The sequence below is a fragment of the Centropristis striata genome, chromosome 19 (assembly GCF_030273125.1).
Source record: "Centropristis striata isolate RG_2023a ecotype Rhode Island chromosome 19, C.striata_1.0, whole genome shotgun sequence".
Classification (NCBI taxonomy): domain Eukaryota; kingdom Metazoa; phylum Chordata; class Actinopteri; order Perciformes; family Serranidae; genus Centropristis; species Centropristis striata.
This window is the reverse complement of record NC_081535.1, coordinates 13310102-13337528: the sequence shown is the minus strand read 5'-3', so window position 1 is coordinate 13337528 and position 27427 is coordinate 13310102. Positions and strand designations below refer to the sequence as shown.

Here is a 27427-nt window from a genome sequence, read left to right as displayed (position 1 = left end):
AAATTCCTTTCATGTAATCTGTTAATCTGGGGGAGTGTCTCTTCTTAACCAAGGACCAAGGACCCCTCCCGGTGTAACCACGCCCAATCAGCTGTTTCCTCAAGTTCGCCGAAGCTCATGGGAAAACTTTTCCTCGCTCATGTCCAGTCTGACGGTGAACCGATGGTAGACTTCACCGCGTTTTGTTTTGGGATTTAATTTCTAAACCAACAAGTTGTGTCAGCATGTCTCTGGCGGATCAGCAGTGGTGTCCCACGAGCGTCCAGGTAACGGTGCACCAAGCCAGAGGCCTGAGGATAAAGGGGAAAAGCGGCACCAACGATGCGTTTGCGATCATGCAAGTGGGCAAGGAGAAGTTTCAGACCTCGGTGGTGGAGAAGTGCGTGGCCCCGGTGTGGAAGGAGGAGGCCGCCTTCGACCTGCCGCCGCTGCTGCTGCATCAAGGTGGTGGAGGAGGAGGCACGGAGCGCTCCACGCTGCATGTCCACGTCCTCCACCGGGCCCTGGTGGGTCCAGACAAACTACTGGGACAGGCTGTCATCAACCTGCTGCTGCTCAGTGAGGACAAAACCCGCAACAAGACCGAGTGAGTGCACATAGCAGGAAGTTAAAAGGGTCATTGTTTGAATAAAAATGATGTTAAAAGATAGATGGATTAAAAGATCTATAAAGTAAAGGGCTGTCACAATATCAGATTTTCACCACATGAATATTTTTGAATTTACGATAACGATATTATCGCGGTATCTATAGCCTAGAAAGTGGGAATATGGAAAATTTTGTTCCTCAAATCAGTCAAATTCATCTTTTTTGTCTGTTTGTTTGGTAGAAAAATTACATATTTTCACACCAGTATGTGCATTACCATGATAGCCTACCAATATTTTTTATATTATATTTTTTCCATTTATTTTTTCAATGTCACAACACCCTGAGCTGCAACTAACCATTATTTTGATATTGATTATTCTTTTGATTGAATCTTGAATTGTGTTCTCTATGTAAGAAAGTGGCCAAAATCCCCATCACAACTTCCCAGAAAGTCCAAAAATGTGTTGTTTTGTTCAACCAACAGTCTAAAACCCAAAGATATTTAATTTATCATAGAAGATTCAGAAAAACAGCTTCTTTTGAGCAATCGAATGCCTCTGCAGACTGCAGCTGACCCTGAGGACAGCCAGGCCGAAAGAAAAAGTTTTGCTTGTGTAAAAAAAATTTTCTACTTTAAAAAATAACTTGCACGATCCCTGTATATTTGAACTGTCTGGAGATCAAACAATAAGGTTATCCCAGTCCTCAATATACAAGACTGTGTTCTGTGTAGAGCTGTATCTATATCCTATTAAACTGAATATCTTTGGACTGAGAAAACAGGACATTCAAAACTCACAATGTTCTTACATTTCATAGGCCAAAGGAACAATCTAGAAAATAATCTGAATATAATGCAATATGCAGTTTGGGGCAGATGTTAATTTGGCTCTCATAGCTGAATGTAAATAAGGAAATCATGGGAGGAGTAATGAAGACTGGGTAACTTTGATTTTCATCTGCAATACAGCGAACCGCTCAATCACCCTGCAGCTTTGTGGTCTTGCAGGACAAAACTTCTTAACCCCTGTTAAATCCTTGATAATTAAAAACCGTCTTTTGTTTTATTTCAAATGTTAAATTATGCAGCATCTTTGAATACCGTAGATTAATGCTGCTATATGAATATATTTCCCTTAATTTATGCTTTGAAAGACTCTGGAAATTGGTACCCTCTGTGATATTTGCAGCTTTTTCCACTGAGGTGAAATATTTTGGTGCACACGGCCATGCATCACTGCACAGACCTGCTTTGCTGGGTTTGACTTATGAATGTTGCCCACTCGCTCCAGTGCAGCTTAAGGGATTTGTTCCCTGGGCAGCAGCCTTCAAGGATGCCAATCAGCATTACTTACTCAGGCGAAAGACGTGAGTCAAAGGATTCACTCTTTCATTCACTGAACTTGCCAACAACACACAGATTCCACAAAGAAGACCCAGACTTCACCTCACTGTGTCCACTGAAGCACATATTCTAAGGATGCAAAGATAAAACATAAAGCATTCAGATTGTTATTAAACTTCCTTCAAGCTGAGCAAACTAGAGGAAGTAATGAAGTGCAGTGATCAGGTTTTACAGGCCCTGCTGGTACTGTAATAGAATACACCTGCTGCTTGAAACAGAAATATAGTCTTCAGTCCATAAAAGAAGTGCTTTAACATTTAAATGCAACATATCGTTGTTAAACTTTGAAATGCAAGACCTGTCAGCCACGTCTGTAGTTCAGTAAGAATGGAAAATGTTTTGTTGTGCTAAGCTGTTTCTGAGTATTTAATTCCCACACCGTGTGACCGGTATTATTCAAAAGCAGACTGGATACCAGCATGAATGCACAAACACACACACACTTCCTTCTCCAAGGGTTGTTTGTTGTTGTTTTGGTGTGTTTGATGTCTTGAGTCATTGTAGGAATTTTAATCGAGTCCATTTTGGGCTGAATTTCATGTAGATTTGCTTCTGCTCATATTATGGCACGCCTTTTATAAAACAACCGGCTTTAAAGTGTTTTCGTGATCGTCACAGTGAAAAATCCAGTTACCCCAGTGGTTAGATATGCGAGCATGAAGTGAGCTGTGCACTGGGCCACACATTACTTCTCATACTGTTGTGCCTGCTCCTCAGGTCTGGCTTGTGTTCAACTCTCTCAGCATGCAAAGCTGAACTTCACCTGGCTGTATGCTGCATGTTTAATCGTGCATGGTTTTTGCATCTGCTCTTTTTGGCAACATATCATTAAAAAAAATCAGATTTTATCATCCCCTGAGCACTGCTGCAAAAATTAGCATTTCTATACACGCATATAGTTTTATGAGGATTACATTTTGTAGAATCAGCAAGCATGCTTCAGCTGGTGTTGAGTAAATGCTTCAACTTTGTTTTCTGTTGATCTTTTTGCAGTCCCGTGTGCGCTCGGTGAATGCACCTTGACTCTGAGGTTGAAATCCAGCTTCGGTCTCGCATTCCTGCCTGTTTTTATCTGTGAAAGCAAACAGTGATGGCAACAGTGACAGGCTGGCGAGGTCATATTTTCTGAGCAACACCACAGTGTCTGTACTGATCCTCGACAGACAAACATGAGCTGCCAGTACAACAGCTCTACTGTTTGAGGCAGATGGTGTTTGCTGAACTTATTCCACCAAGACTTTTTGAACATCTGTTTCTTGCTAAAAAGGAACACTGTTAGTAAAGTATTTTCTCGATAGACTTAAGAAACTTTTAGATGGCCCAAGTGTTTTGTATGGTTTATACCTGTGCTTTTCTTACTCTGTAGTAGAATGTCAAAATGTCTTCTGTGAAAAAGGTCTATTTTCTATCTTGAACTTTATCAGCTACAGGTGCATTGTAACGGCCACAATGGGGCTACAGACTCGCAGAATGACATTTATTGTTGTACCTCTGGTACAAAAATCCGCTGTCAGGCCTGAGAGCACCTGTGCAGTGAAGCTTAGATACAAAGAAATGGGACCCCAGTTGTAAGAAAATCCCTTTCTACCAAATACAGAAGCATTATAGTGTAAGGGAGGGCTTTTTCCTTGCAGGACCACAATACGTAAATCACAATAATATTTGACCTTTAACAAATGTATGCCACCTGCAGTTGAGATGTTGCACTTGTCCTTATTGCGATAAAAAACATTTCCATTAATTGTCCAGCCCTAGTGTAAGAATTTTTAAAAAACCTGCAGAAATGCAATTGAATCCTCAACTGCAGCTTCCATCCAGCATGTTGTCATTTGAGGTCAGGTAGGTCATGTGTTCGGTTCAGTTTTTTACTCTGTTTGTCAGCAGAACTATAGAAAACAACTACTGGCTTGATTTTCATGAAACTTGCTTAAAGGGTGTAGCATAGGCCAAGAAGAACCCTTTAACATTTAGAGCAGATTCGGGTCACAGGTTGGATGCACTAAAATGTTTCACTTTTGTTAAGAGGACATGGCCTTGGTAGAGGTCTGCGCTCACCTATTTGTGATCGATTCTGGATGGAAAGTGAACTTCTTTTGACTTTCACTCTGGTTCCTCTGAACAAGTTCCTTCAATTTTTCTTCTCTTACTCTCTGGATGTGGACTGATACAGTGAGCCCTGGATAGTTTCGGTCCTGGGACTTTATCACTGACTTGTTTTACTCACTCAGCCGCTCTCCCACTCACACAGCTGTGCTCTGTGATAAGAAAGGCTTGAGCCACGCATTGTCTTATCAGTCGTTCAGGCTTCACAAGGAAGGATGTGTGTGTGTGTGTGTGTATGTGTGTGTGTGTGCAGAAAGTAGAATACATTTACAAAATGTTGACTCATCCGTTATCCTCTTAAGGTTCTGTCCGTACAGCAGAGCAGAACACCCTCTACTCTTCACAGACTTCTATAGTGAGATTATGGAGTTTAAGATCATTATTAATATAATTCAGTCAGTGTTAAGTGAAAGCTGCTTTTAATTCCTCCTCCAGCACACTGCTTACTACCCCAAACCGCTAACGCCCAGACACTTTTGCAACTTCCCTTCTGTTTAAACTGAACTAGCTTACTTCTTCTCTTTTTTATTATTTCATGTAGGATGTAATTGTGTTAGTGGCATGTGTCGGCATCAGCAGTTGTTCGAAGGTCGGTTGTGACTATACTGAACATATAAGTACAGTACACTATAGGACATAGGTTATAATATTGTATGCTATAGTGCAGTGTTAGTATGATATAGGCTGCTGTAGTACAGTGTAGTATACACCAATAATATACTATACTGTCTTAGAAAGCCTAACTGCAGTAACTACACAAAAGGTAAAACTGAGAAAAACTGCTTTAAAGTTTTTTAACGTGTTTTAACTGGCCAGCCAAATTGGTTATATGTAGATACGTGTTAAGACACTTATTTCTACATGTATTGATGATGTAATTTTTATGCAAAAAAAAACTGACATTTGACCCCAAAAACGTAGTTACTGCCTCGCTGTAAAAGGTTCTAATAGTAATGCAAAAACAGAGTGGAGTAACTACAACGTTGTTGTCTTCTTTCAGCTTTTATATTTTGTTCTCTGTGAATAAACATTCTCAAATAGATTTTGTAATCAGTGTATTTAAAAGTGTTTAACAACTCTATTCAAAGATGTGTGTATTTAAGACTTAATATTACAAAGAAATTATATATTTTAGTCTTAATATCATTTTATCTCACTTTTTTTACTTCATCACTATCCCCATAATCATTTCCCTTTCAAATAAACTTATAGTTTCTATTATTTTTATGTTTAAATTAGTATATATATATATCCAAAGCAGACCATGGTAAGTGCAATTACTGCTTGGTTTTGAATTGGATTTTGTGGTTTTTATGTAATTATTTCTCTGAAATAAAGCAAAATTGAAATCTAAAACTTTGTCACAAGATTAAACAGACATCATGGGGTTCATTTTTAGTTATAACTCAATTTCGACCAGAGATTTAGTTACTGCAGTTAGGCTTTGTAGGGCAGTATACTAATACAGTGTTATTGATTGTACAAAGTAGTTGGTTTTCTATTATATTTTCCATATCACTTTTCCAGTATAATTGATATACACTCACTGGCCGCTTGATTAGCTAGCAAGGTGTACCTAATAAAGTGGCATTGTGGTCTACTGCTGCTCCTCCAAGGCTGGACGTGTTGTGCGTTCACAGATGGTCTTCTGCATAACTTGATTGTAACAAGTAATTATTTGAGGTAGTGTTGCTTAAATCACCTTTCTTCCCCATTCTGATGCTCTCTTTGAACTTCAGCAGCTCATCTGTATGACTAAATGCATTGAGTTGCTGCCATGTGATCGGCTGTTTAGATATTGCTTCAACAAGCAGTTGCACAGGTCTAACTAATAAAGTGGCCGGTGAGTATAAGAAACATGTATCAGTCATACAACTAGAATGTGCTATAATAAATATTTTTATATTTCCAATGGATTACTTGAATGTTTAAGTCGTTGCTCAAAAACTCAGAGATTTGCAGAGACCCTTCAGTTTCTCGGTGCTCCAAGAAGCTTTACAGTTTGTTATCAACTATGTTTTTTTTAAAGGGTTGGGGAAGATAAGAGGTCAAATGATGGTAGACATTTTTTTTACATCCGATATAATCATGATAGTTTGGAGGAGAAAAAAGCCAATAGCTAATTAATCTGCCAATTTCACTTGTCAGCCTAGCTATTCTTGGGTCCGCAAAGGTTTAAACCCATATTTTTCCAACTCTATCGCCACAATATTGTGTTGAAGGTTTTTCCATTGAGTTGTGACTTTCTCTCTGAAAAATAATTTTTATTTATTCTTCATTGGGAAAAATATCTGTTGCACATTTATGGCTGCTGACAGCCTGGGAGTCTGTATATAATTTATAATTTTCCAATATTTTATTTGTATTCTTCTTTGGCCAGACTGAGAGTGGAGAGGAATTTTAAAATGGTGCTACTTAATGCCACACAGGGATGTGATGAAATATAATTTTTAATAACTTTGCACCAAATTTAAATACGTCACCGTGCAAGGGGAATAAGTAACGGCTACAGAACGCTGTCTACAGTTGCATGATGAATAAACGCAATATCTATCTGGCAGTGTTCTGTTGAAGGAGGACCCAGTTGAATATTTATAATAACGTCAACGGCCTGAAATGTGCAGATCACATCCCATTACTCAGCAGCAGAACAGGAGGCAAGGGAGCTGTGACTGCATTCTCACCCATTTGGCAACTTCCAGGGTAAGATGTGTCCCTCCTTAATTTGTTTGTGCAACAGATGTGAAGCATTGCTGAGGAAGGAGGAGGGTGGAGCTCAGTATCATCCGATTCAGTACCACCGAGAGCAAAACACAGCGGGCCGAAATTAAAATCGGTTGCTTCTCAGTAGGAGGTGAAAAATTAAAGAGGGGAAAAATTGTTATCATTAACAGATTTTTTTTTTTAAGATGACTTTACATTGCAAGAACAGATCATTTGTGACGCAACCACATCACAGAAATATGCTGTTTGCACACACACACACACACACACACACACAGAAATGTGCCCATGGCCCCTTCCTCATTTCCTCATTTCCCCAGGAATCCAGATTTCAGTTGGAGTTGTTTGTTCAGTGGTTAGCTGACCTCAGATTTCTGCCTGATAGGCACTTTTTATGCTGACTGCTCTTTTCCGTTGTTCTCCAAAGTATTCTGCTTTTTCTGAGACCCTTCTGTCCGTTTTGGACCATGACTCAGGTGCAGAAGCTGTGCAAAGTTGACACAACCTGGTCTCCATGTCTTACTGAGTGGGTTTAGGCTTTTCCACATGTTATTACAGGGCTTACATTCTAAGTTCCTAGTTTGAGGTTGTAATTGATGTTTATGTTGGATTCCTTGACTCTCATCTTGGTGTTTTATTGTCAAGCTACAATTAAATGTGGTGGTTGTTGACGGGGTGAAGATGAGGCTAATAGCAGATTGGTTTCCTGTGAACTTGACCAGTTCAATGAGAATTACAGACTAATCCTGTTTGCTAAAACTCCCTTCAAGATGCCGACTGGTCTGCTGTCTGTCTGCAGGGTTAGATATCTGGGAATGCGCAGGGAAGGTTGAGCTTTACATGTCAAAAAGCATAATAAAATAATCAGATTGGCTGCTAAATATAAATCTACACTACAAGTCTGATGCTAATATAGAACTTTTTATTCGGATTTGATCATGTAAGACTTGAGGAAAAGAGAACAACATTCATAAAGGCTGTTAGATATTGATGCAAAAAAAGGTATACATAGTAGAGGCATTCATGACGCCCACAGGCAGAACACTTATTATTTTTAAAAACTTTCCTCCATGGTCAGTTTGCTGGTTGTGCTTAGATCCTCACAGACTTTCCAAAAACATTCAAGTCGCTGCTGAGTCATTCTCCATTTGCTGCAGGATGGATCATAGTTTCCACAAAGAAACTAAGGATGACTGAAATTCAACATGCTGTACAAGTCTGATTCCTTTTTAAAGGAGCAAAGTGTAGGTTGTTTAGTGGCATCTAGCAGTGAGGTTGCAGTGTGCAACCAACTGAATACCACTCTGCTCACCCCTCCCTTCACAAGCATGAAATAGAACTTCACAGTGGCCTCACACATTGTTAAGAAATTACCTATATCGTGCTAAAAGTTTTAAGCCGTATTGCCTAGCACTACAGTGGCCTTTTGGTGAGATGAAAAAAATTTAAATTTGGTTTGTTTGTTCTTGGTTACTGTAGAAGCATGCCAATCTTAAAAGTTATTAAAATTAATGTAAATGCACAGTAGGCACATTTAATTTTTTAAGCCTTTATATACAGTTTGGGCTCATTGTTTCGCTGTCCCATCTGTAACTTTTCCTCTTTTGGTTCTATTGCAATGCATTTTCTGCCACACCAGGCTGCTGTTTTCAGCTAAAAAGCTCTGAAAAACACTCTTTACACCACCTGCCAGCAGCTTAAGATCCAGATATTTTGATAGAGATTGAGGTAAATAGTGAATACTGGATTTACAATTACTAGCTGGACACAGTGTTGCTCTGTTTCTGCTGGATGTGCCATATCAACTTGAAAAGATGATTATTTCTTATTTCACTGCCCTCAAGTGGCCAAAAAATTCAGTCATTGTAGGTCTAAGAATGTTTTCCACCTCGGAGAGGTTGGGATTATGTATCTGCATTCAAACCCATTATTCTAATTAGATGTCTCTCTTCAACAGATGGTTTAAGTTGCTGGATAAGACTGGCAAGGCAGACAAAGACAGAGGAGAGGTGCTGGTAGACATCCAGTTCATGAGGAACAACATGACGGCCAGCATGTTTGATCTCTCTGCTGCCGGCAAGTCAAGATCTCGTCTGGGCAAGTTCAAGGACAAAGTCCGCGGCAAGAAAAAGGAATCTGACACTGCGTCTAACGTGGTGCCGCCCTTCAGTCAGGTTCTGACAGACAGCGAGGAGGAGGGAAACGGGGATGGTGAGGTGGCTGTGGTAAAGGATGAAAAAAAGAAGAAACACAAGATGAAGTCTTTGTTTTCCCCCAAGTCGAACCTGCAGAAGAACATGTCTCAGTCCATGTCTGTTCTACCGGGGAAGAACTCCTCACTGAGCGGCAGCCAGTCGTCTGGTTTGAATGTGGATTCATCTGAAGGTCGGGAAGGGGTTTTAATTTACTCAATCACCATTTCTTAATAGTTTTTTTCGCTTGTACTTTGTGTCATAAATACATTTTCCCATGTCTTTCCAGGTAAAAAGAAGTTCAAGTTCCTGAAACATAAACGCTCAGGCAGCTCGGACAGCAAAGATTCCTCCTTGGGTCAACAGAAACATGCTGCTGCAGAACAGAGCAACTTGTGCATCAATGGCAGTCATGTGTACTGTGAAGAGCCGCCGCCCCGGACCTCTCGCATCGGCTCCAACTACAGTCTGGCCAGTTCAGGCCTCGGATCCATGGAGGACGTCCCTGAAAGCTCTCCTCCATCTGTTGATTCACTCAGGGCGGTGAGGCAATACTCACCATGGACAGAGGAAGAGGAGGAGGAAGTAGAGAAGATGAAAGAAGATGAGGGTGAACTAAATAGGGAGGAAACAATAAGGATGGAGGAGGAGGAGAGGAGGAGAAAAGAGGAAGAAGAGAGGTTTAGGAGGCAAGAAGAGCTTGAGAGGTTGAGACAAGAGGAGGAAGAAGAGAGGGTTAGGAGGCAAGAAGAGCTTGAGAGGTTGAGACAAGAGGAGGAAGAAAGAAGGAGGACTGAAGAGGAGAGAGTTAAAAGAGAGGAAGAAGAAAGGATTAGGAGGCATGAGGAGGAGAGGGCTCAGGAAGAGAGGAGGCGACAAGAGGAAGAGGAGAGGCTTAGAAGAGAAGAAAAAGAGCGTGAAAGATTGGCAGAGGAAAAGAGGAGACTAGAGGAACAGGAAATGAGGCAAAGGGAGGAGGAAGAGAAGATTAAGATGGAGGAGGAAAGGGCTCAGGAAGAGAGGAGGAGACAAGAGGAAGAGGAGAGGAAATTAGCAGAGGAAAAGTGGAAACTGGAGGAAGATGAAAGAAGGATTGAGGAAGAGAGAGATAAAAAGGAGAAAGAGGAGAGGATCAGGAGGGCGGTGGAGAGGGCTGAGGAAGAAAGGAGGAGACGAGAGAAAGAGGAGATGCTGAGAAGACAAGAAGAGGAGCGTGAGGAAAAGAGGAGGCTTGAGGAACAAGAAAGGAGGTGTAGGGAGGAAGAAGAAAGGATTAGGGTGGAGGAAGAAAGGGCTCTGGAAGAGAAGAGACAAGAGGAAGACGAGAGAGTGAGGAGAGAAGAAGAGGAGCGTGAATTGGAGGAAAAAAGGAGGCTTGAGGAACAAGAAAAAAGGCAAAAGGAGATAGAGGAGAGTATTAGGGTGGAGGAGGAAAGGGCTCAGGAAGAGAGGAGGAGACAAGAAGAGGAGTATAAATTAGCAGAGGAGAAAAGGATTGAGGAAGAGAAATTTAGAAAGGAGGAAGAGGAGAGGATCAGGAAGGAAGAGGAGAGGAGGAGACAAGAGGAAGAGGAGAAGGTGAGAATGCAGGAAGAGGAGCATAAGGAAAAGAGGAGGCTAGAGGAACAAGAAAGGAAGCAAAGGGAGGAAGATGAGAGGATTAAGAAAGAGGAGGAGGAGAGGAAGGCAATGAGGGAAAAGGAAGAGTTTGAGAGATTGGTGGAGGAAAAGAGGAAACTAGAGGAGGAAGAAAGGAAAAGCATTGAGGCAGAAGAGAAGAGGATAAGAGCGGAGGAGGAGAGGAGGATGAAAGAAGAGGAAGATGAGAGAGTTAAAAGGCAAGAAGAAGAAGAGAGAAGACTAGAAGAACAAAAAAAGAGGGTTGAGGAAGAAGAAAAAAGACAAAGAGAAGAAGAGGAAAGGAGACGAGAGGAAGAGGAGAGGGCTAGGAGGGAAAAGGAAGAACATGAGAGATTGGTAGAAGAAAAAATGAGACAAGAGGAAGAAGAGAGGAGGAGAGTTGAGGAAGAGGAAAAAAATCAAAGGGAGGAAGAGGAGAGGAGAAAGAGGGAGGAGAAAGCTGAAAAGAAGAGAAAGGAAGAGGAGGCCAGGAAGCTGGAGAAGGAGAAGTTAGCAAGGAAAGCAGAAGAACAAAAGAAGAAGGAAAATCTAAGCAAACACAAAGCTGCAGGGAAGAAACCCAAAGAGAGCCCGGCAGAAGTCCCTTCCACTAATCCTTTCGATGAAAACTTTTCAAATCCTTCCGATGAGACTCCAGACTCACCTGCTGAACCTCTCCAACAAAGGTCAGTTCAAGCCACATTACACTACACAGATCACAAACATAAGACAAAAACAGGAACAACTTACCCTCATTGTGTAATGAAAAAAAAATGGCAATTTGCCTTCATCAGATCTGTACCTGAGGTTTCTGTTTTCAGGTTTACATGAAATTTACAAATAGCATACCCAGTTTTAAATTTTTGGACACAATTCTATAAACTACAGATGCATCTCAATAAATTAGAATATGATGGAAAAGTCCATTTTCAGTAGTTCATCTCAAATAGCCCCAAGTATTGAGTCATGTAGATTGACATACTTTTCAGAGGCCAACATTTCCATATTAAACATACTTTTTAAAATTGGTCGTTTGTAATATTACATTTTTTTTTGAGACACTGCATTTTAGGTCTTCATTAAATGTAAGCCATGATCATTATAATTAGAAGAAATTAAATAAATTAAGATATGAAATGTTTCATTCTGTGAGTATTGGATTCATACAATGTGTTATTTCCACTTTTACTGACATGAATAAACTTTTCTATGATATTCTAATTTATTGAGATGCACCTGTATAAGTGATGACGGTGATAACGGCACTAAATGAAAAGTTGAGGATCAGTAAAGTTATGATAATTCTTCCTGATGGGGAATATGTGAACCAATAATCATGGTAAATCATCTGTTATTATTTTACTACATTGGCGCTGGAAGGAAAATCAGGTGATCAAAGTTATTAAGATACACAAATCTAGGAACCATGAATGATTATGCCAATTAATTCAGGAGAGAGTTAAAAGTTTCATGGCAATTAATCAAAGTTTATATATTTCAGTGTGGATCAAAGTGGTGGACAGACCATGAAAAGTTTAGAGTTTAGTTAACCTGCCTAGTAAAGAGGAACACACGGCAAAAGAGGTTGTGGAACTAAATTTGAATGCTTGATGAACAACATGAAGTCAAAGTCATTTTAATCTGCAAAGAAAAAGTTATGCGAAATATTTTTTAATCTTCTGTTTTCAGTCAGTAACGGTTATCTGCTCTTCTCTTTTAAGCGCAGCCTAAAGCTGACACCGTCATGAAAATTGCATAGCTTGGTGCTTGTACGTGTGTGAGTGTGCAGACTCGTACGTGTGTGAGAGCAGGGATGTGTTTCTTTTGTCAACAGAGATTGGGGGCTCATTGCACAGTCTTACCTCATTAAAGCAGGTGTCATATGAATAGGGAGTGAAAATGACTTCAAACAAAAGGGTAATTACTGAGTTTGACAGTGAAGGCTGGTGGTATTTTCACAGAGATCTCGGGGGGAATATTTGGTGGTACTCTAAAAAGTTTTATCCTTTATTATATCACTATATCTTAGCTTTTACAATAATTTTTTTTCTGTGTTCTCCTTTGTGCGTTCTCTAATGTTGCAACACAAGGTTTTACACAACATTTTAATCTAAAATCTCCTATTCAACATCCTGGAAAAGGTTTTTTTTTGCTTTCCCCATGACACTGAAATTAAATGCTTAGTCATGTAGTCTGTTTCACATTTCCAGGGTCCAATCTGTTGCATCATTGGTGGCAAGCAAACCCATTTCCGCTGATGAAAAGGATCCTAATAGTACTCAACGGGAGAAGCGGCCGGCTCCTCGGCCTCCAGGAAGGAATCAAGCTGAGAGACAGAGTCAGAGGGAGCAGGACGAATCTACACAACATCTGGCACAAATTAACAAGAAGAGTAAAGAGAAAGACATCAAAACTGTCAGCGTTCTCCCTCAGCGCTCGGTGCAAATGATTGCTCCTCTGAGTAGGTCTCCCACTGATGCAAAGATGCAAAACAGTGCCACCAAAGAAACATCAAACGTAGCCAAACACAATAAACGTCATGCTCCGCCTAGGCCTCGTTCTGAGGAAGAAGAGCCATCATCTGAACACAAAAAGGAGGCGAAACAAGTCCCAGCTGTCTATGGTTTGAATCCATTTGATGACGATGAAGATGAAAGTGCAGCCCAAAACGACACAACAACCTCTGGTGATGCTGGTTCAGTACAGTGGCCTCCAGCCGTGTCAAGAACTGCAGATCAAGATTCAGCCTCTCAAACAAAAATAAAATCCTCAAAGACCCGCGCACCGCCACTTCCTGTAAAGAAAGCTGGAGGAGACCGCGTTACAGATGATAAATGTGTGACTGATAACGCTGCATCTGACCCCAAGTCAGAGGCTGCAAGTCCTGTGCAGGTCCAGGAGGATCCACTGCAGGTTTCCCAGCCTGCAACAGTGCAGAGTGCTGCGGGGGAGGCAGGTGGGAAGAAGGAGGGGCCTCAAATAGCTCCACGCAGGTGAGAAAGCTCCCCTACAGAATTGCAGTGGTGGAAAAAGTATTCAGATCCCTTACTTCAGTAAAAGTACTAACACCACACTGTGAAATCCCTCCACTAGAAGTAAAAGTCCTGCATTCAAAACTACTGAAGTAAAAGTACAAAAGTATCAGCATCAAAATGTACTTCAATCAAAAGTAAAAGTACTTGTGCAGAATGACCTCACTCAGATTGTTTTATATATAACAAATATATTATTTGATTATTTGTATTTATGCATTTATGTAAGCAGCATTTTCATTTCCTCAAGGTAGAGCTCATATTAACTAAATATACTGTTATGAGGTGTAATAAAAAAACACATCTAATCACCTTAAATTGATCATGATGTTCATGTCAAGTAACTGAAGCTGTCAGCTAAATGTAGTGGAGTAAAAAGTACAATATTTACCTTAAAATGTAGTGGAGTAGAAGTATAAAGTTGCATAAAATGGAAATACTCAATTAAAGTGCAAGTACCTCAAAATTGTACTTAAGTACAGTACTTGAGTCAATGTACTTAGTTACATTCCACCACTGCAGAATAGTTCAATAACTCATCATCTCTTTATATATTATAGATCACATACAAGCTCCCAGTATTATGCCTTTCATAAAAAAAATGTATCTGGCTTTAAATTTCTAATGTAGAGTCTTCTATGATTCACCCTCTTATGTGTCATTTATACGCGTTCATCACTGCTTAGATTTTTAACTATGTTGTATGTATCTGAGGTTGGTGAGCATTAACACAACTACCACATTCTGTTTAGGTTACTATTTGATCGTATATAAAATGATACAGCCCTATATAACTGAGTCACAGTTGGACACCGATACTCCATGTCCTTGCATTCCCTCACTACATCTTTATTTCTTTTTGGTTTTGTCATTTTAGGCTTCAACCTGTAAAACCCCTCAATCCTTTGGAACAGCAATTTGTTTCAGGCGCTCAAGAGGAAAAAGAGAACAAATCCACAGGAATCCTTTGTGAAGTTCAGCAGAAAACAAAGGTATCGCTTGTCTTTTTATTCAAAACCTTTTATAGTGGTTGAAGACAGACAAAATGTTCTTTTTCATGCACCGGTCAGTTTTGAGATAACATGTCTTCTTTTAGACCAGTGGAAAGAAAATGTCCAAAATACACATCTAGGGGTTTATTTTACTACACTTTTTATTCATTTGTGTCGTTAGAATTTCCTACATTAGCAAAAAGTTGGCATTAGATAATGCCTTGTTTTATATATTTAAACATAAAATTAAAGACAATTTGTAATAAATAAAATATTAGTTTAAAGTAGTGTGATAAAGAGTGTTATATATCATTCATAGCCTGATTTATATAACATTTGTTTCCTAAAAACATGGGGAAAACTGTAAATTGGTGCATATTTAATAAGATTATGCATGGATTTCTTTTAATTACAATCTGAAATTAGAGGAAAAATTGTGTATAATGAAAGTTTTCAAAAGGCTTGAATTTTAAAATGATACATTATAATGTAAATCATGAGAGGGACACCCTGAAGGGGACCTATGAAATAAAATAGGCCAATCTTTTTCTGAAATAAATATATTTATATGAGAAAGAATAACAAACATTGCAAAATAACTAAATATGACAAACCCTAGTAAGGGCAGCATTTATATATATAAGGGGGGGGGGGGTGTTTAACTATATCAACATATGTGATGTGGTCTAATTCCATCTCACATTTAAAAATATATCAATATATTTTTTATATCGATATATCTCCCAGCCCTATATGTCTGCATATGTGATTCCGTTTCAGAACGGATCAATAATATAATCAGCGAATGGCTCAAGTGATGTCATAGTTGACTCTACGTGCCACGGTGGTCAATAAATCTCTATGTGACAAAATGCCCATTTTCTTTCATTTTCTGTTTGTCTCATTTCCCATATTCTTATGTTAAGGGAGACGTGGAAAACAAAAATGACAAATCAATGAAAAATGACAATCAATTCATATTTTACAGGCATATTTTGAATAAAACAATCTGTTTTTTTGTTGAAAAAATAAAATAAAAAGTACAACATGAAATCAATGAATCAATAATGTTTTTTCGTGTTTTGATTTCCAAACGGATAGGGATTGAAAGGAAGATACGCAGATTCACCAGCATCTTAATATTACATTTAGGGTGTGAAATGAATGAATGAATGCAGATACAATACTCTGTTTATGTCCTCTCACAGGTAAATGACACCGGGCTGAAAGGACCGTACTCCCAGCTGACTCGAGAGGAGCTCATCTCTCTGGTGCTCAAACAGGAAAACCAGCTTTCAGAGAGAGACACAAAGATATCACAGCTGGAGCTGTACATCGACAACCTGCTTGTGCGCGTCATGGAAGAGCAACCGAGTATTCTCATGTCCCTGAACTCTTTGAAGAAAGCTGCGTAGGTGGAATCACAGCTGACACTTTATTCCCGCTGTAGCTAATCAGTTCAGAGCCAGTAATCTGACAGTACGACATCAGAAACTGTAAATTTACTGGATTATATTATGAAAAGTAACTGGAGTAAAAGTTTAGGTTTACAAGGTTTAAACTGTTTCCCACAATGGCTGATGAATATTTAAATATTATATGCAAACGACATCTTGCAAAAGCTGTTCCAGTTCAGGATAAGAGCTTTAAAATTAGGGGATTCTGTAAACTTCTAATCAAAGATGTTAATAAGTACAAAGATTCTACATTTTTCTAAATACTGAGCATTTTGACTTTCCTCCTCTATGTACATGTTTGAAGTTGAAACAATCTCTTGTGTATTTGTTCTATTTTCATGTTCAGCACAAATTCTTTTCACATATTACTTAAATGTCAACTGTTGACACTTTGTCCAACTTAATTACTGTATTAATGGTTTAAAAAAAAACAAACCACCAGCTTCCTGTCCCCTGGAGAGGTATGAACAAAAAGCCCCTGGAGAGGTATGAACAAAAAAAAAAAGCCTTATTTTACTATTTGCACTAGTTTGGTAGAAAACGTTTCTTGCTCTTGTACTGAATGTCAAAGTTTACATGATTTGACGAACCCCCAAAATGCACTTTACTCTGCTTCCACTATTAATATGATGTACACTGAATTACTGTACTGTGCAGAGTTATTGTATTAAAATATGCATAATAAAATAAATGTCTTTCTGATTAATTGACAATTTTGTTTCTGTTTTTAAAAAAAAAAAACCCATTGTGGATTAATATTGCGTGAAATTTGGGATTCATTATATATCAATATTTTTCTAACTTTTTTCCTCCGAATCTACTTTGTGTCCCTTATTTTAATGGTTCTAATCTCTACCAAAATTATCAATGGGGAGGTTTTTGTATTAAATTTGGGATTTAATGTCTCAAAAAGGAGAAGTAGGATTGTCTGGAAGAGGCTTGTTTGGTTTCTTCGATCTTTATGTAATGTACGGTGAGGTAAATATTAAGGTTTTGAATTCTTAGCAGTAACATCTTTTTTCCAAAAAGATTTTTCCAAACTTATTTGTCCTGTACCTTGGTTTTTGTAACTTTTACTTAAGTACATTTACTCAAGTGTAAAGAAAAAGCAAATAATGTAAGGTTGTACTTTGCTTGAATAATTTATTCTGTTGCTACTTTATACTTTTACTGTAGTATATTTCTCTATATTAAGGTAAATATATATTTTTAACTTCACTCTATTTCATAGCTTTAGTTACTTTTTACTTCTATTGTTTTACAAGCCAATCAATCGATTAATGAAGAAAATTATGTGGAAATAGTGAAAAGTTGTCAAAATACTAATTGATTGCAGTCATATACAAATACAATTAAAATAGCTCCACCTCAACCAATCCTGTGTTTACATTAATGCATTAGTGTGCCTAATCATCATTTAATGACATAATAAATAATAGTATACAGTAGCAGGGTCCATTTTTTGCTTTGAGTACCTTCATGTTTCATGCTTTTAAGTATAATTTCAATGCAGTATTTTTAGTGTCGTATCAATACGTTAAATTAAGTAAAGGGTCTGATTACAGGTGCATCTCAATAAATTAGAATATGATGGAAAAGTCCATTTCCAGTAGTTCAAGTCAAATAGCTGCAACCAAGTATTGAGTGCATATAGATGGACATAATTTTCAGTGGCCAACATTTCCATATTAAATATACTTTTTGAAATTGGTCTTTTGTAATATTCAAATTTTTAGTGACTAGATTTTGTCTTTATTAAATGTCAGCCACAATCATATCATATCATCATATAGTTAGAAATTAAAAATAAAATAAATTAGAACATGAAATGTTTCATTCTGAGTGTAATGGATCTAAATAATGTGTTATTTCCACTTTGTGAATTGAATTACTGACATAAACAAACTTTCTATGATATTCTAATTTATTGAGATGCACCTGTAGGCCGTCGGCACAAAGCGGAACCATCAACATGCTGAACGTTTGTATCCACCCGGACACATTTTTCTCAACCCCATCAGAGCGGCTTCAGCAACGTTCATTGGTCGTTCATCCACTGTTTACAGTTTCTCCATGCCTGTGCAGTGTGCTGGAGGTGTTCAGACAAACATTAGTCTTATCTTGTAGTTTCTTCCTCTCCACTGTTGTTGGATCATGTCTGCGGGTCTGAGCTGTCCGGGCTGCGGCTCCTCAAACATTGTGGAAGATGATCTTTACTGTCAGGCCCAGATGGTGTGTGTGGACTGCGGCTCTGTGGTGTCTGAGGGAGTCCTGGCTAATGAACCCGTCGGAGGTTCAGGTAAGAGCAACTGAAAGTGGCTTGAGATAAGTGAGACACGGAGGCATTTAAGATGGTTGCTCAGAGAGAAGGACACCAGTCACCAGGAAGTCAGGATCTGCACATTTATTCTATACACAGTAGCACAGGGGACAGTCAGTACATGCACACGGAGCTGCAGGCTCTCTCACAGTGTCTCCATTACAACAGCTTCAGGAGTTTTTTTTTCTTCTCAACTAAACAAACAAAATATTAATATGAACAAAAAGTGTGTATACTAAAATGTATACCCTCATAGTGGTTTCACATAGCAGCAGTTACAATAAAAACAAAACTGATATCCACTGCAATAAATATATTTTTGTCTAATGAGAACTTGAAGAAATAAAAATACATTCTCAAATAAAATATGTTTCGTCTGTCAGGCTACTGGCTAATGCAGTCCTTATATAAAAATGCACAAAACTATCACAAAACAGATGAAAAACCTTGACGCACCTATAAACAGTAGCACAGGGGACAGTCAGTACATGCACACGGAGCTGCAGGGTCTCCTGAAGCGAGTCAAAGGATATGCAAATAAAGCGAAATCTACGACATATTTGAACACAAATACTGGACGTTTTTCAGTTTAAAAGACCAACAGTAAAACTCAAGGGCATGTTAACAGTTGCATCTTCAAAACAAATCACTTTTAAGCAACCTAGCTTAAATAATATGATAAGAGCACCAACACATGTCTTACCATTACAACAGCTTCAGGAGTTTTGCCGGGAGTCTGTGCCTACGTCACTCATGTTTACGTGCACCCCTAATTAAGGTCCCCCTATGCTACAGGTGAAATGGAACCATACAGACATTCAGCTAAATAACTATACAAACAACAAATATCACACACAGGTTTTGAGAATGTTCACAAAAATAAATAAAAATAGAAATAAAATGAACAACATATTGGCTCAGCTACATTAGCATTCAAACTCTTCAGACGTCTTCCTCTTAGGTTAAAGGTATCCTATATTATTTATTATCTTGCCCATGCTGCCCACATAACTTATAGAAGAGGTGTTGGTTGCTAATCACCAAACTTGAGACCCCTGTCAACTTGAATGATGGAATGATTGTTATTGGCTGTAGACCTCCACAGTGTGTCCAGTTAGAACAGGGCTGGGCAACTGGAGGCACGGGGGCCGCAGACGGCCCGCACCCTCACTTGTGTGGCCCTCAGTAAAACTACATGCATTTGAGCATGAAATCTTAAAAGTGCAGTGTAAAAATGCAAAAAATTACTTCTTGCAATTAATATTGGTCTGCTGTTCTTGCACTGAAAAAAATGAAATCCCAGTAAGTGTTATTTTTTATTTGCTTCAAACCTTTTATATTCCTATTTCTACTGTTATACATGCATTTGAGCATGAAATATGTTAAGTTACTGCACTGTAAACACATTTCAATTTCATCATATCTGGTTAAGTGCACTGTCCTATATGTGGCCCTGTGGTAGTTTCGATGAAAAATTGTGGCCCCTCCTGCATTTAAGTTGTCCATCCCTGAGTTAGAACATTGATATGATGCTGGTAATCTGGCCGGTCCAATGACACTCTCACACTCTTTCTGATCACTTGTTTATTTTAGAACTAGATATTATATGCATCTACAGATATTTGTGTGGTAACTGAAAAGAGAAAAATAAATTTGCAAACAAATATGAAAGTTTAGACATCTGAAACAGTAATGAATAAATATGATATGATATAAACAAGTTTGAAAATGACATATATGATGACCGAATTGAACAGCAATGAATGAGAAGCATGAACTAAATAAGGGAGCGTCAATATTTTACATATTTAAATGAAAAGGCGCTGCAGAATAGGTAATTACACAACGGTTCCTAACTGACGCCACAGTACAACTTAACGGGAGGGAAAAGTACGACATAAACTATACATATATTGATAATAAACTGAACAATATACACATGATACAGGAATAAGGATAAGAATTAAAACAGGGTGACAAAACACACAGAAACAAGCCAAACACTGCACTCACCTCTTAAGGACGCACACAGATATGAAAGAAAAAGAAGAAAACACAGTCACACAAACATGAAATGGCGTGTATTCCAGGAGATGAACTGTAAAACTACAATGAAAGTTTAGATTTGATAGCATTGTCCCCTGGAACGACAACTGAAAACCTGAAACTGTCTCTTCAATTAAGATACTCAATTGCTGAAATACTATTGGTCCCTGGATCAGTAAGATGTAACGTAATGTCATGGAGACCGCATGCACAGCTGATGGTGTCAGTTGGTGACCTTCTGAACATGACTGAAAAAAAACATTTCATTTTTCAGGAGCACCCAATAAATTTGATAAATTGTATGTCTGTTTGTTTTTAACGCCCTCCTTAGATTAAGCAAGAATGTAAGGATAAATCTGGGGACACACCAACAGTTGATATACAGATATCTTATTAAAATAGGCAAAACCGATATTAAGGAGTTTTAAAAGATCAAATAATAACCCCTTCCAGAGGTGGGCCCAGTCTTTGCAATCAATTCCCAAGACAAAGCAATGGTCAGAATACACTCTACGCAAAATCTAATGCCATTTTAACATCAGGATAATAATATGTTAAAGGCCCGCATTGTATTCTTTTGATAATAAAGCAGGTAAAGGTCCTATATAGAAGTATGCCTGTACTTAATGATCGGGGTTAAATGCAAATGAAGTCACAATTCATTGGTGTTCAAGTCAAGACTTTTGCACTCTAAAGTCATCACATTTGTGACTTATGTCTGATTCGATTCCACAATTGTGCCTGTCATAATAATTACTATATCGACTTATCATTCAATACATAAAAATGGACACAATCGTTTTTTTCATGCCTTTTTGTGTTTTTTTGTGTTGTGTTTAATGAATGCTGCTAATGTTTGACAGGCAGTAAGAACTGCCAAAAAAAATCTTATATTTCCCAAGCAGCCATTCCAGCTGTTTATATAATATTTTATTAATAAAACAATATAATAGATAACGATTATCTCCTTGCAATGTCTTGTTGACAGAGCCTGAAAGTCTATTTTATTCATTTTGGTTGTAGTTTATTTATTTGTTTTATTTATCTATGAAATTTTAATAATTATTTTCCACATTTCAATTCCAATATTTAGTATTCTCAAGATTAAAAAATGAATTGTTGTGGAAAAGGATGTACTTATTATGGTCTAATTTCGGTATAAAAATAAAACAATATCGATACGACGATACTATCGTTTATCGTGATATTTTCTGGGAAAATATATCTTCCTAAAAAAAGTGTTATCGTCACAGGCCACCTCATACCCCCCACCATGTTCATAGCTATATCAGCAGTAGCATTTTAAATGCATGTTTACATAACGAAACTTCATAAATACCTGTAAGAGTTATTATTTATTGTTTTATTTCTTTAATAGTGGCCAATATACAGTAAGACCCTACATACTAAGCAGGATTACATTTAAAATGTTTAAAAGTGTTCTCTGGTGGACACCGTAACACTGTTACTGATGATCTCAATCCTAGTTAGATATTTCTGTCATGTAACTGTATTGACCAACATCTACACAGATATTATAGCTGCAGTAACCTATTTTTGGCAATTAAAAAGGTTTTACACAGGTGATGTCCCCTGAACATGGCAGCAGCAGCTCTTTGTCATCCATCGGAGGCAGTCCATTAAACTTGCAAAATAAAATACCCCAAATCACCCAAAAACAGCTTGGTTCAGGTTTATTGACTCACCTCTATCACCAGGATTAAAGCCAAACAGGGGCAGAGCCATTTCAGGCCTTAAATAGACTGAATGAGCAGTGATTTTGTTCATGACTGTATTAAAATAATTTGTTTTTTGTTAAATAGCACGGTGATTGGAGCATTAAGTGTCATATTATCTTAACTAATCACAAATCTCTGACACTTTCTTCATATTTACAGTTAGATCTGTTTTGTCTTGTGTGCTTTTTTATAGATGTCATGTACAGCCAGACCACAGCAGTGTCCAAAAAGCCATGTAGGAACCTGATAAAAGGTGAGATCTCTCTGAGGGGAGCTTTTGCTTGTTAGAGATATTGTTACACAGCAGCTCTTCTATATATATATATATATATAGTTGATCCTGCTGCTCTCATATATCTTTATTAACCTCTTCAGGTGTGCAGCGTGTGAGAGCGATATGTCGGATTCTCCGAGTCAACAGTGAGATCGAGAATCTGTCGCAGACTTATTACAAACAGGCCTATGAGCACAAAAGTTTAATCCAAGTGAGGCTCCAGAAGAAAGATGTCCTCGGTGGCTGCTGCGTGCTGGTAAGCTGCAGACTGCTCAATTGGCCCATCACCATGGGAACCATCAGCTGTCTGGTGGATGCCGACCCGGCGGTGGTGGGATCGGTTTACCTAGAGATGGTCAAGATTCTCAGCATTGAGGCTCCGATCTTCAACGTCATAGATGTGATGGAGTCCCACTGCCAGGAGTAAGTGAAGGGCAGGGGTCTGAATGATCATCAGTTACATGATAGTTAAACAGGCCATTCAAAAAACAGATAAAACCTTTCTTGTTTCCCTCTGTTACACAGTCTCATATGATAGAAGACTGACTGGTAGTGAACCTAATGTGACACAGGGCTACAAACTCATCAGGGGTGAAAAAAGTGATCAGGGTCGCTACTAAAAATGAATGTGTTTTTTGTTCTTTGCAGCTATTGCAACTGATGTTTGGTCAGTTAAAGACAGGACTTGTGTATTACATTTAAACATTGATTTCACACCCACTACAACTAAAAGAAAAACCTTCTTTTGATTCAGCTTCTGTCGTTCTCAGTGAGCTTGGCATCTGCCTCTCCTCAAGTGACATGATTTGACTTCTGTACCTGGCATTCAGTCCACATCATCATTTATTTATTTTTTCTTTTGAGTTTTTCTGTTGTTTTGAGAGGAGCCAGCCCTCACCCATATCAACACAGTGTCAGTCTGGTCCAATAAAGCCACCAAGAGTATTAAGTGCAATGGGGAAGTAAATGAAAAGACATGAACAGCAAAACATAGTGTCCAAAACAACATAGTTTAGGACATAATTAACCTTGATAATATAAAGAAAACAGAACCATCAGGGGCTTAAGGTAACCCTGAGTTAGGTGGCATTCTCGCTGAAGAGTTTAACCTGTTTTGTTATCGCTGGCAAAATGGTAACGTTAGTAAGTATAATTTGGAGAAACAAGTACGCTAGCTAATGTTTGACTCTAATGAAATAGCGTTAACACCTAACATTACAGAACAAACTGTGATGGTTAGTGATCATTAATCAAAACTCAACTGTATCTGGCTTATTAACAGTCCCACACTTGCCACATAGTCATGTAAGGCAGGTTATCTTAATGTGGCAAAAAGATCCTTACCTTGAGGCAAACAGAGCAGTCAAAAATGAACCTAATTTCACTCCCCCCTCCCCGACTCCCCTCTCTCAAATTAAAAAAACTAATTGGATCTTCTCAAATCACACAAATGACATATTTGGTATTTAAGATGGAAATCTATGCCAAAAGGTGACAAGTTTGCAACCAGCGTTACAGCAGGTTATTAAGTTTTTATGACCCAGTCCTTCTAAAACTTGCCGTTGATTCCTTTAGACAGCAAAACAAAGAGCGCTCTAAATCATATGCAGTGTTTTAAATTATGCTTTTGGTGCTTTTACTTTCCTAAAAAGATTTCAATAGTTGGTGAAAATGTTACTTCTTTCCACCAGGTACAAAATTAGCTCACTTCATGTTGCTGAAGAACTGGCTGAGAACACCAAGGACTTGACCAAGCGAGCCGTGGCCCTGGTGGAGCTGGCAGCAGAATCCTGGATTGTGACTGGCCGTCGGCCCATCCCCATCATGATGGCGGCGGTCTATCTGTCCTGGCAGTCCTTGAAACCCAACAAGTACCGCTTGAAAACTTCTCTGGATACATTTTGTCACATTGCCAAAGTGAATAAGCACAAACCTGCTTTGAAAAGAATAATTGAGATGAAGGAGGTGCTGTGTAAGCTGGGTAAGGAGATTCCCTGGGTCGGGGCGGTGGTGACGCCAAACAACGTGGTTCTGCTGGTAGGAGATATTCTAAAGAACAAGCACACCCTGCTAAGGAGGGCTCTGAAAACCCACGAGGATGTTTTGCTGGCAGAGTGTCTGACTAGCTTCGAGGACTCTCTAACTGAGGAGACCGCTCCCTCCGACATCTCTGAGCTTGAAGAGGAGGATCCAAACACATCCTCTGTGGAAACATGTGAACTGAATGCTGAGAGGGCCCAGCAAACAGGAGCTGGACATGATAATCCATGCACGGTGCCTGAGCTGCACAGAGACACTCTGGAGAGCCCAGATCCAGAACCAAACTGGGGGAAGAGAGTGCTGTTTGCTCCTCCGTGTGTGATTCATGCCAAGAGAAGGAGAGTGCAGCCTGAGCTCAAAGATGTAACTGGTGATGAAGAAATCTCTGACAGCGAAATTGAATCATACATCCGTACTCCTCGGGAAGCTCGAGAATTTGCGCTGACTCAGAAAATGCTTTCTGAGAGTGGGAAATTATAATATGCTATGCATTAAAACCAGACTATTCTAAGTCTGTTCTAAGTACTTATTACATAAGATTTTAGTTTATAAGAGATGCTGCAAACTTTAAGTTTAATTCAGTAGCAGATTATGCTTGTTTTTGTTTTTGTGTATACCTTCTTCAGTTTCAAATAAAGTTGTGTTGAACTGGTGAAATTTTTTTTATTTTTGACACATCAGATGATGTTCTCACCCAATGTCAGCTGGGATTGGCTCCAGGGTTTGGATGAGCATTTGAGTATATGAATGAATTAATGACACCATATGTTTGTAATCAGCAGCCGGGCTTTCATTTTATTATCAAGTGAAAGTTAAGCAAACTTCTTAAAAGTCTCAGAAAAGAAATTCAAATTAGGCACATTTCACTGCAAATTATTTGGTTCTTACCAAGATAAAAAAAACAACAACTTAGATTTAGAAGTGTTGGATAATCTATCTTGTTTTAAGAGTTAATTTCCTTTTTTAAGTGTTCAACTTTACACTATAATCTTATTTCTAGATTTAACAATCTTAATTCAAGAAATCTTGTCAAGTGAAATTATCTTGCTGCATGGACAGATAATTTCACTTGTTTTTAATTCCTTTTTTCATCAGATTTAGTGTTTTTATCTTGTTTTTAGAAAGCCCTTTTTTAGCAGTGTTCCATCAATGGATTTAATAAAAAATAAACTACAACATAGTTTCATCCGAAGTTGGCACTCTTCACAAGGCTGTAATCCACCATTACATAGAATAGAAGAAGCAGAGGTTGCGAACTGGTAACATAAAAAGTCACCCTGATCATCTAATACTACCAGCATATTGTGCACGCTGACTCACTGTTACACTGTTATTGGCTTACTGACACTTGAATAGGACATAGCCATTGTTAATATTATCAGTTATTAGTATACCTTTTGCTCTTCCTGCCATACAAATCAAGATGTCTGCTGGTGAAAAGGTCTATTATGCCAAGCCTTCATTGTGTTGAGTGGTTTCATAACACCTAAAAAAAACGTTCAGAAGGTTTTAACTTCATTACAAATTCATTGCAAATGCCAGCGTGAAGGTCTGAATTTTAGCTGTGACTGATTATTCTGTTAATATCAATCTCTTCAGAGTAAAAACCTCCTTTCATGGTCAGACTAATTGTCAAATTCTTAAGAGAAAAGAGCAAATATGTTGTACTAGATTTAAATCATGCCTGCTTGATTGGATTTAATGTCTTTGATGCAAGCACTGAGCTTTTTGGACTATGATCTTGAATCTGGATTATGCTTCAGTGTTAACTGCAGTGTAAAAATGTAACTTCTGTAAAGAAACAAAGGAGATAATCCATGCAGCTCACAGCTTTCAGGCCCATATACAATACGAAATCTCACCTATGCTTAATACTTTTATGTTCATTTGCACATTTTTAAAATGAAAGATCAAATTAAACTGAGATAAAATACATGTACAGGTGAGGTAGAATCTAAAAAAAACCTCAGCTAAAAGAGAGGCCAGTCTATACCACCCCTATGAATCACCTAGGGTTAAAGGGTTATCCTCAGGAGGACCACACAAGTAAAGGATTTATTTTTATTTATTTTTTTAATTTTATTTTTTATTTTTTATTTTTTATTTTTTATTTTTTTTTTTTTTTTTTTTTTCGTATTTTTTCTGCGCATGCGCGGCCCCGTTGCGTTACTGCGCATGCGCGGTCTTTCTGCTATACTGCGCATGCGCAGCCTTTCTGCACTACTGCGCACGCGCGGCTTTTCTGCACATGCGCAGAAGCGCAACAAACCCGCGCATGCGCAGAAGCGCAACAGGCCCGAGCATGCGCAGTAGCACAACAAAAGCCGCGCATGCGCAGTAGCGCAGAAAAACCGCACATGCGCAGTGGCGCAACAAAGCCGCGCATGCGCAGAACAACAGAAAATAATTTTAAAAAAATAAAAAAATAAAAACATTTAAAATTTGAAAATTTAAAATTTAAATTTTTTTTAAAGAAAAATAAAAAATAAAAATAAAATAAAATAAATAAATCAATAAAAAAATAAAATAAAATAAAAAAATAAAAGATTAAAAAGTAAAGAAGTAAAAAGGACAGTGGTGGAAGATACCAAGATATAGCCAAAGCTCATATCCATAACCACATTAAACCACATAAAATTCAAAAATAAAAATTATAAATAAAAAAGTAAAGAAGTAAAAAGGACAGTGGTGGAAGAAGTATTCAGATCCTTTACTTCAGTAAAAGTACTAATACCACACTGTGAAATGACTCCACTCCGCTCATTTTAACTACCTAATAAACTTTTAAGTGGTTTAATTGATAAAAATGGTTAATCATTTTAAATGTATCATGTTTGTCATTTTAAATCTTGACCTGAAAAGTAATTAAAGCTGTCAGCTAAATGTAGAGGA

The 27427-nt window shown here is 38.2% G+C and overlaps 2 protein-coding genes across 3 annotated transcripts; both read left to right on the top strand.

Annotated features, from left to right (window-relative positions):
* Positions 1-42: 42 nt before the first annotated feature.
* rab11fip1b (RAB11 family interacting protein 1 (class I) b) lies at positions 43-16829 on the top strand. 2 transcript variants are annotated; one of them, XM_059357737.1, is made up of 7 exons: positions 43-586; positions 8781-9208; positions 9305-9695; positions 9750-11321; positions 12846-13628; positions 14545-14659; positions 15868-16829. In XM_059357737.1, the coding sequence occupies exons 1-7, from the start codon at positions 225-227 to the stop codon at positions 16072-16074; spliced, it is 3858 nt and encodes a 1285-aa protein (XP_059213720.1). In that variant the 5' UTR covers positions 43-224; the 3' UTR covers positions 16075-16829. The 2 variants fall into 2 exon arrangements, with proteins under 2 accessions (XP_059213720.1, XP_059213719.1); XM_059357736.1 differs by having other exon boundaries at positions 44-586; positions 9305-11321.
* A 1378-nt stretch (positions 16830-18207) lies between these two features.
* On the top strand, positions 18208-25192 carry brf2 (BRF2 RNA polymerase III transcription initiation factor subunit). The gene is made up of 4 exons (XM_059357738.1): positions 18208-18415; positions 22415-22474; positions 22597-22918; positions 24187-25192. The coding sequence occupies exons 1-4, from the start codon at positions 18271-18273 to the stop codon at positions 25013-25015; spliced, it is 1356 nt and encodes a 451-aa protein (XP_059213721.1). The 5' UTR covers positions 18208-18270; the 3' UTR covers positions 25016-25192.
* The last annotated feature ends 2235 nt before the right edge of the window (positions 25193-27427 follow it).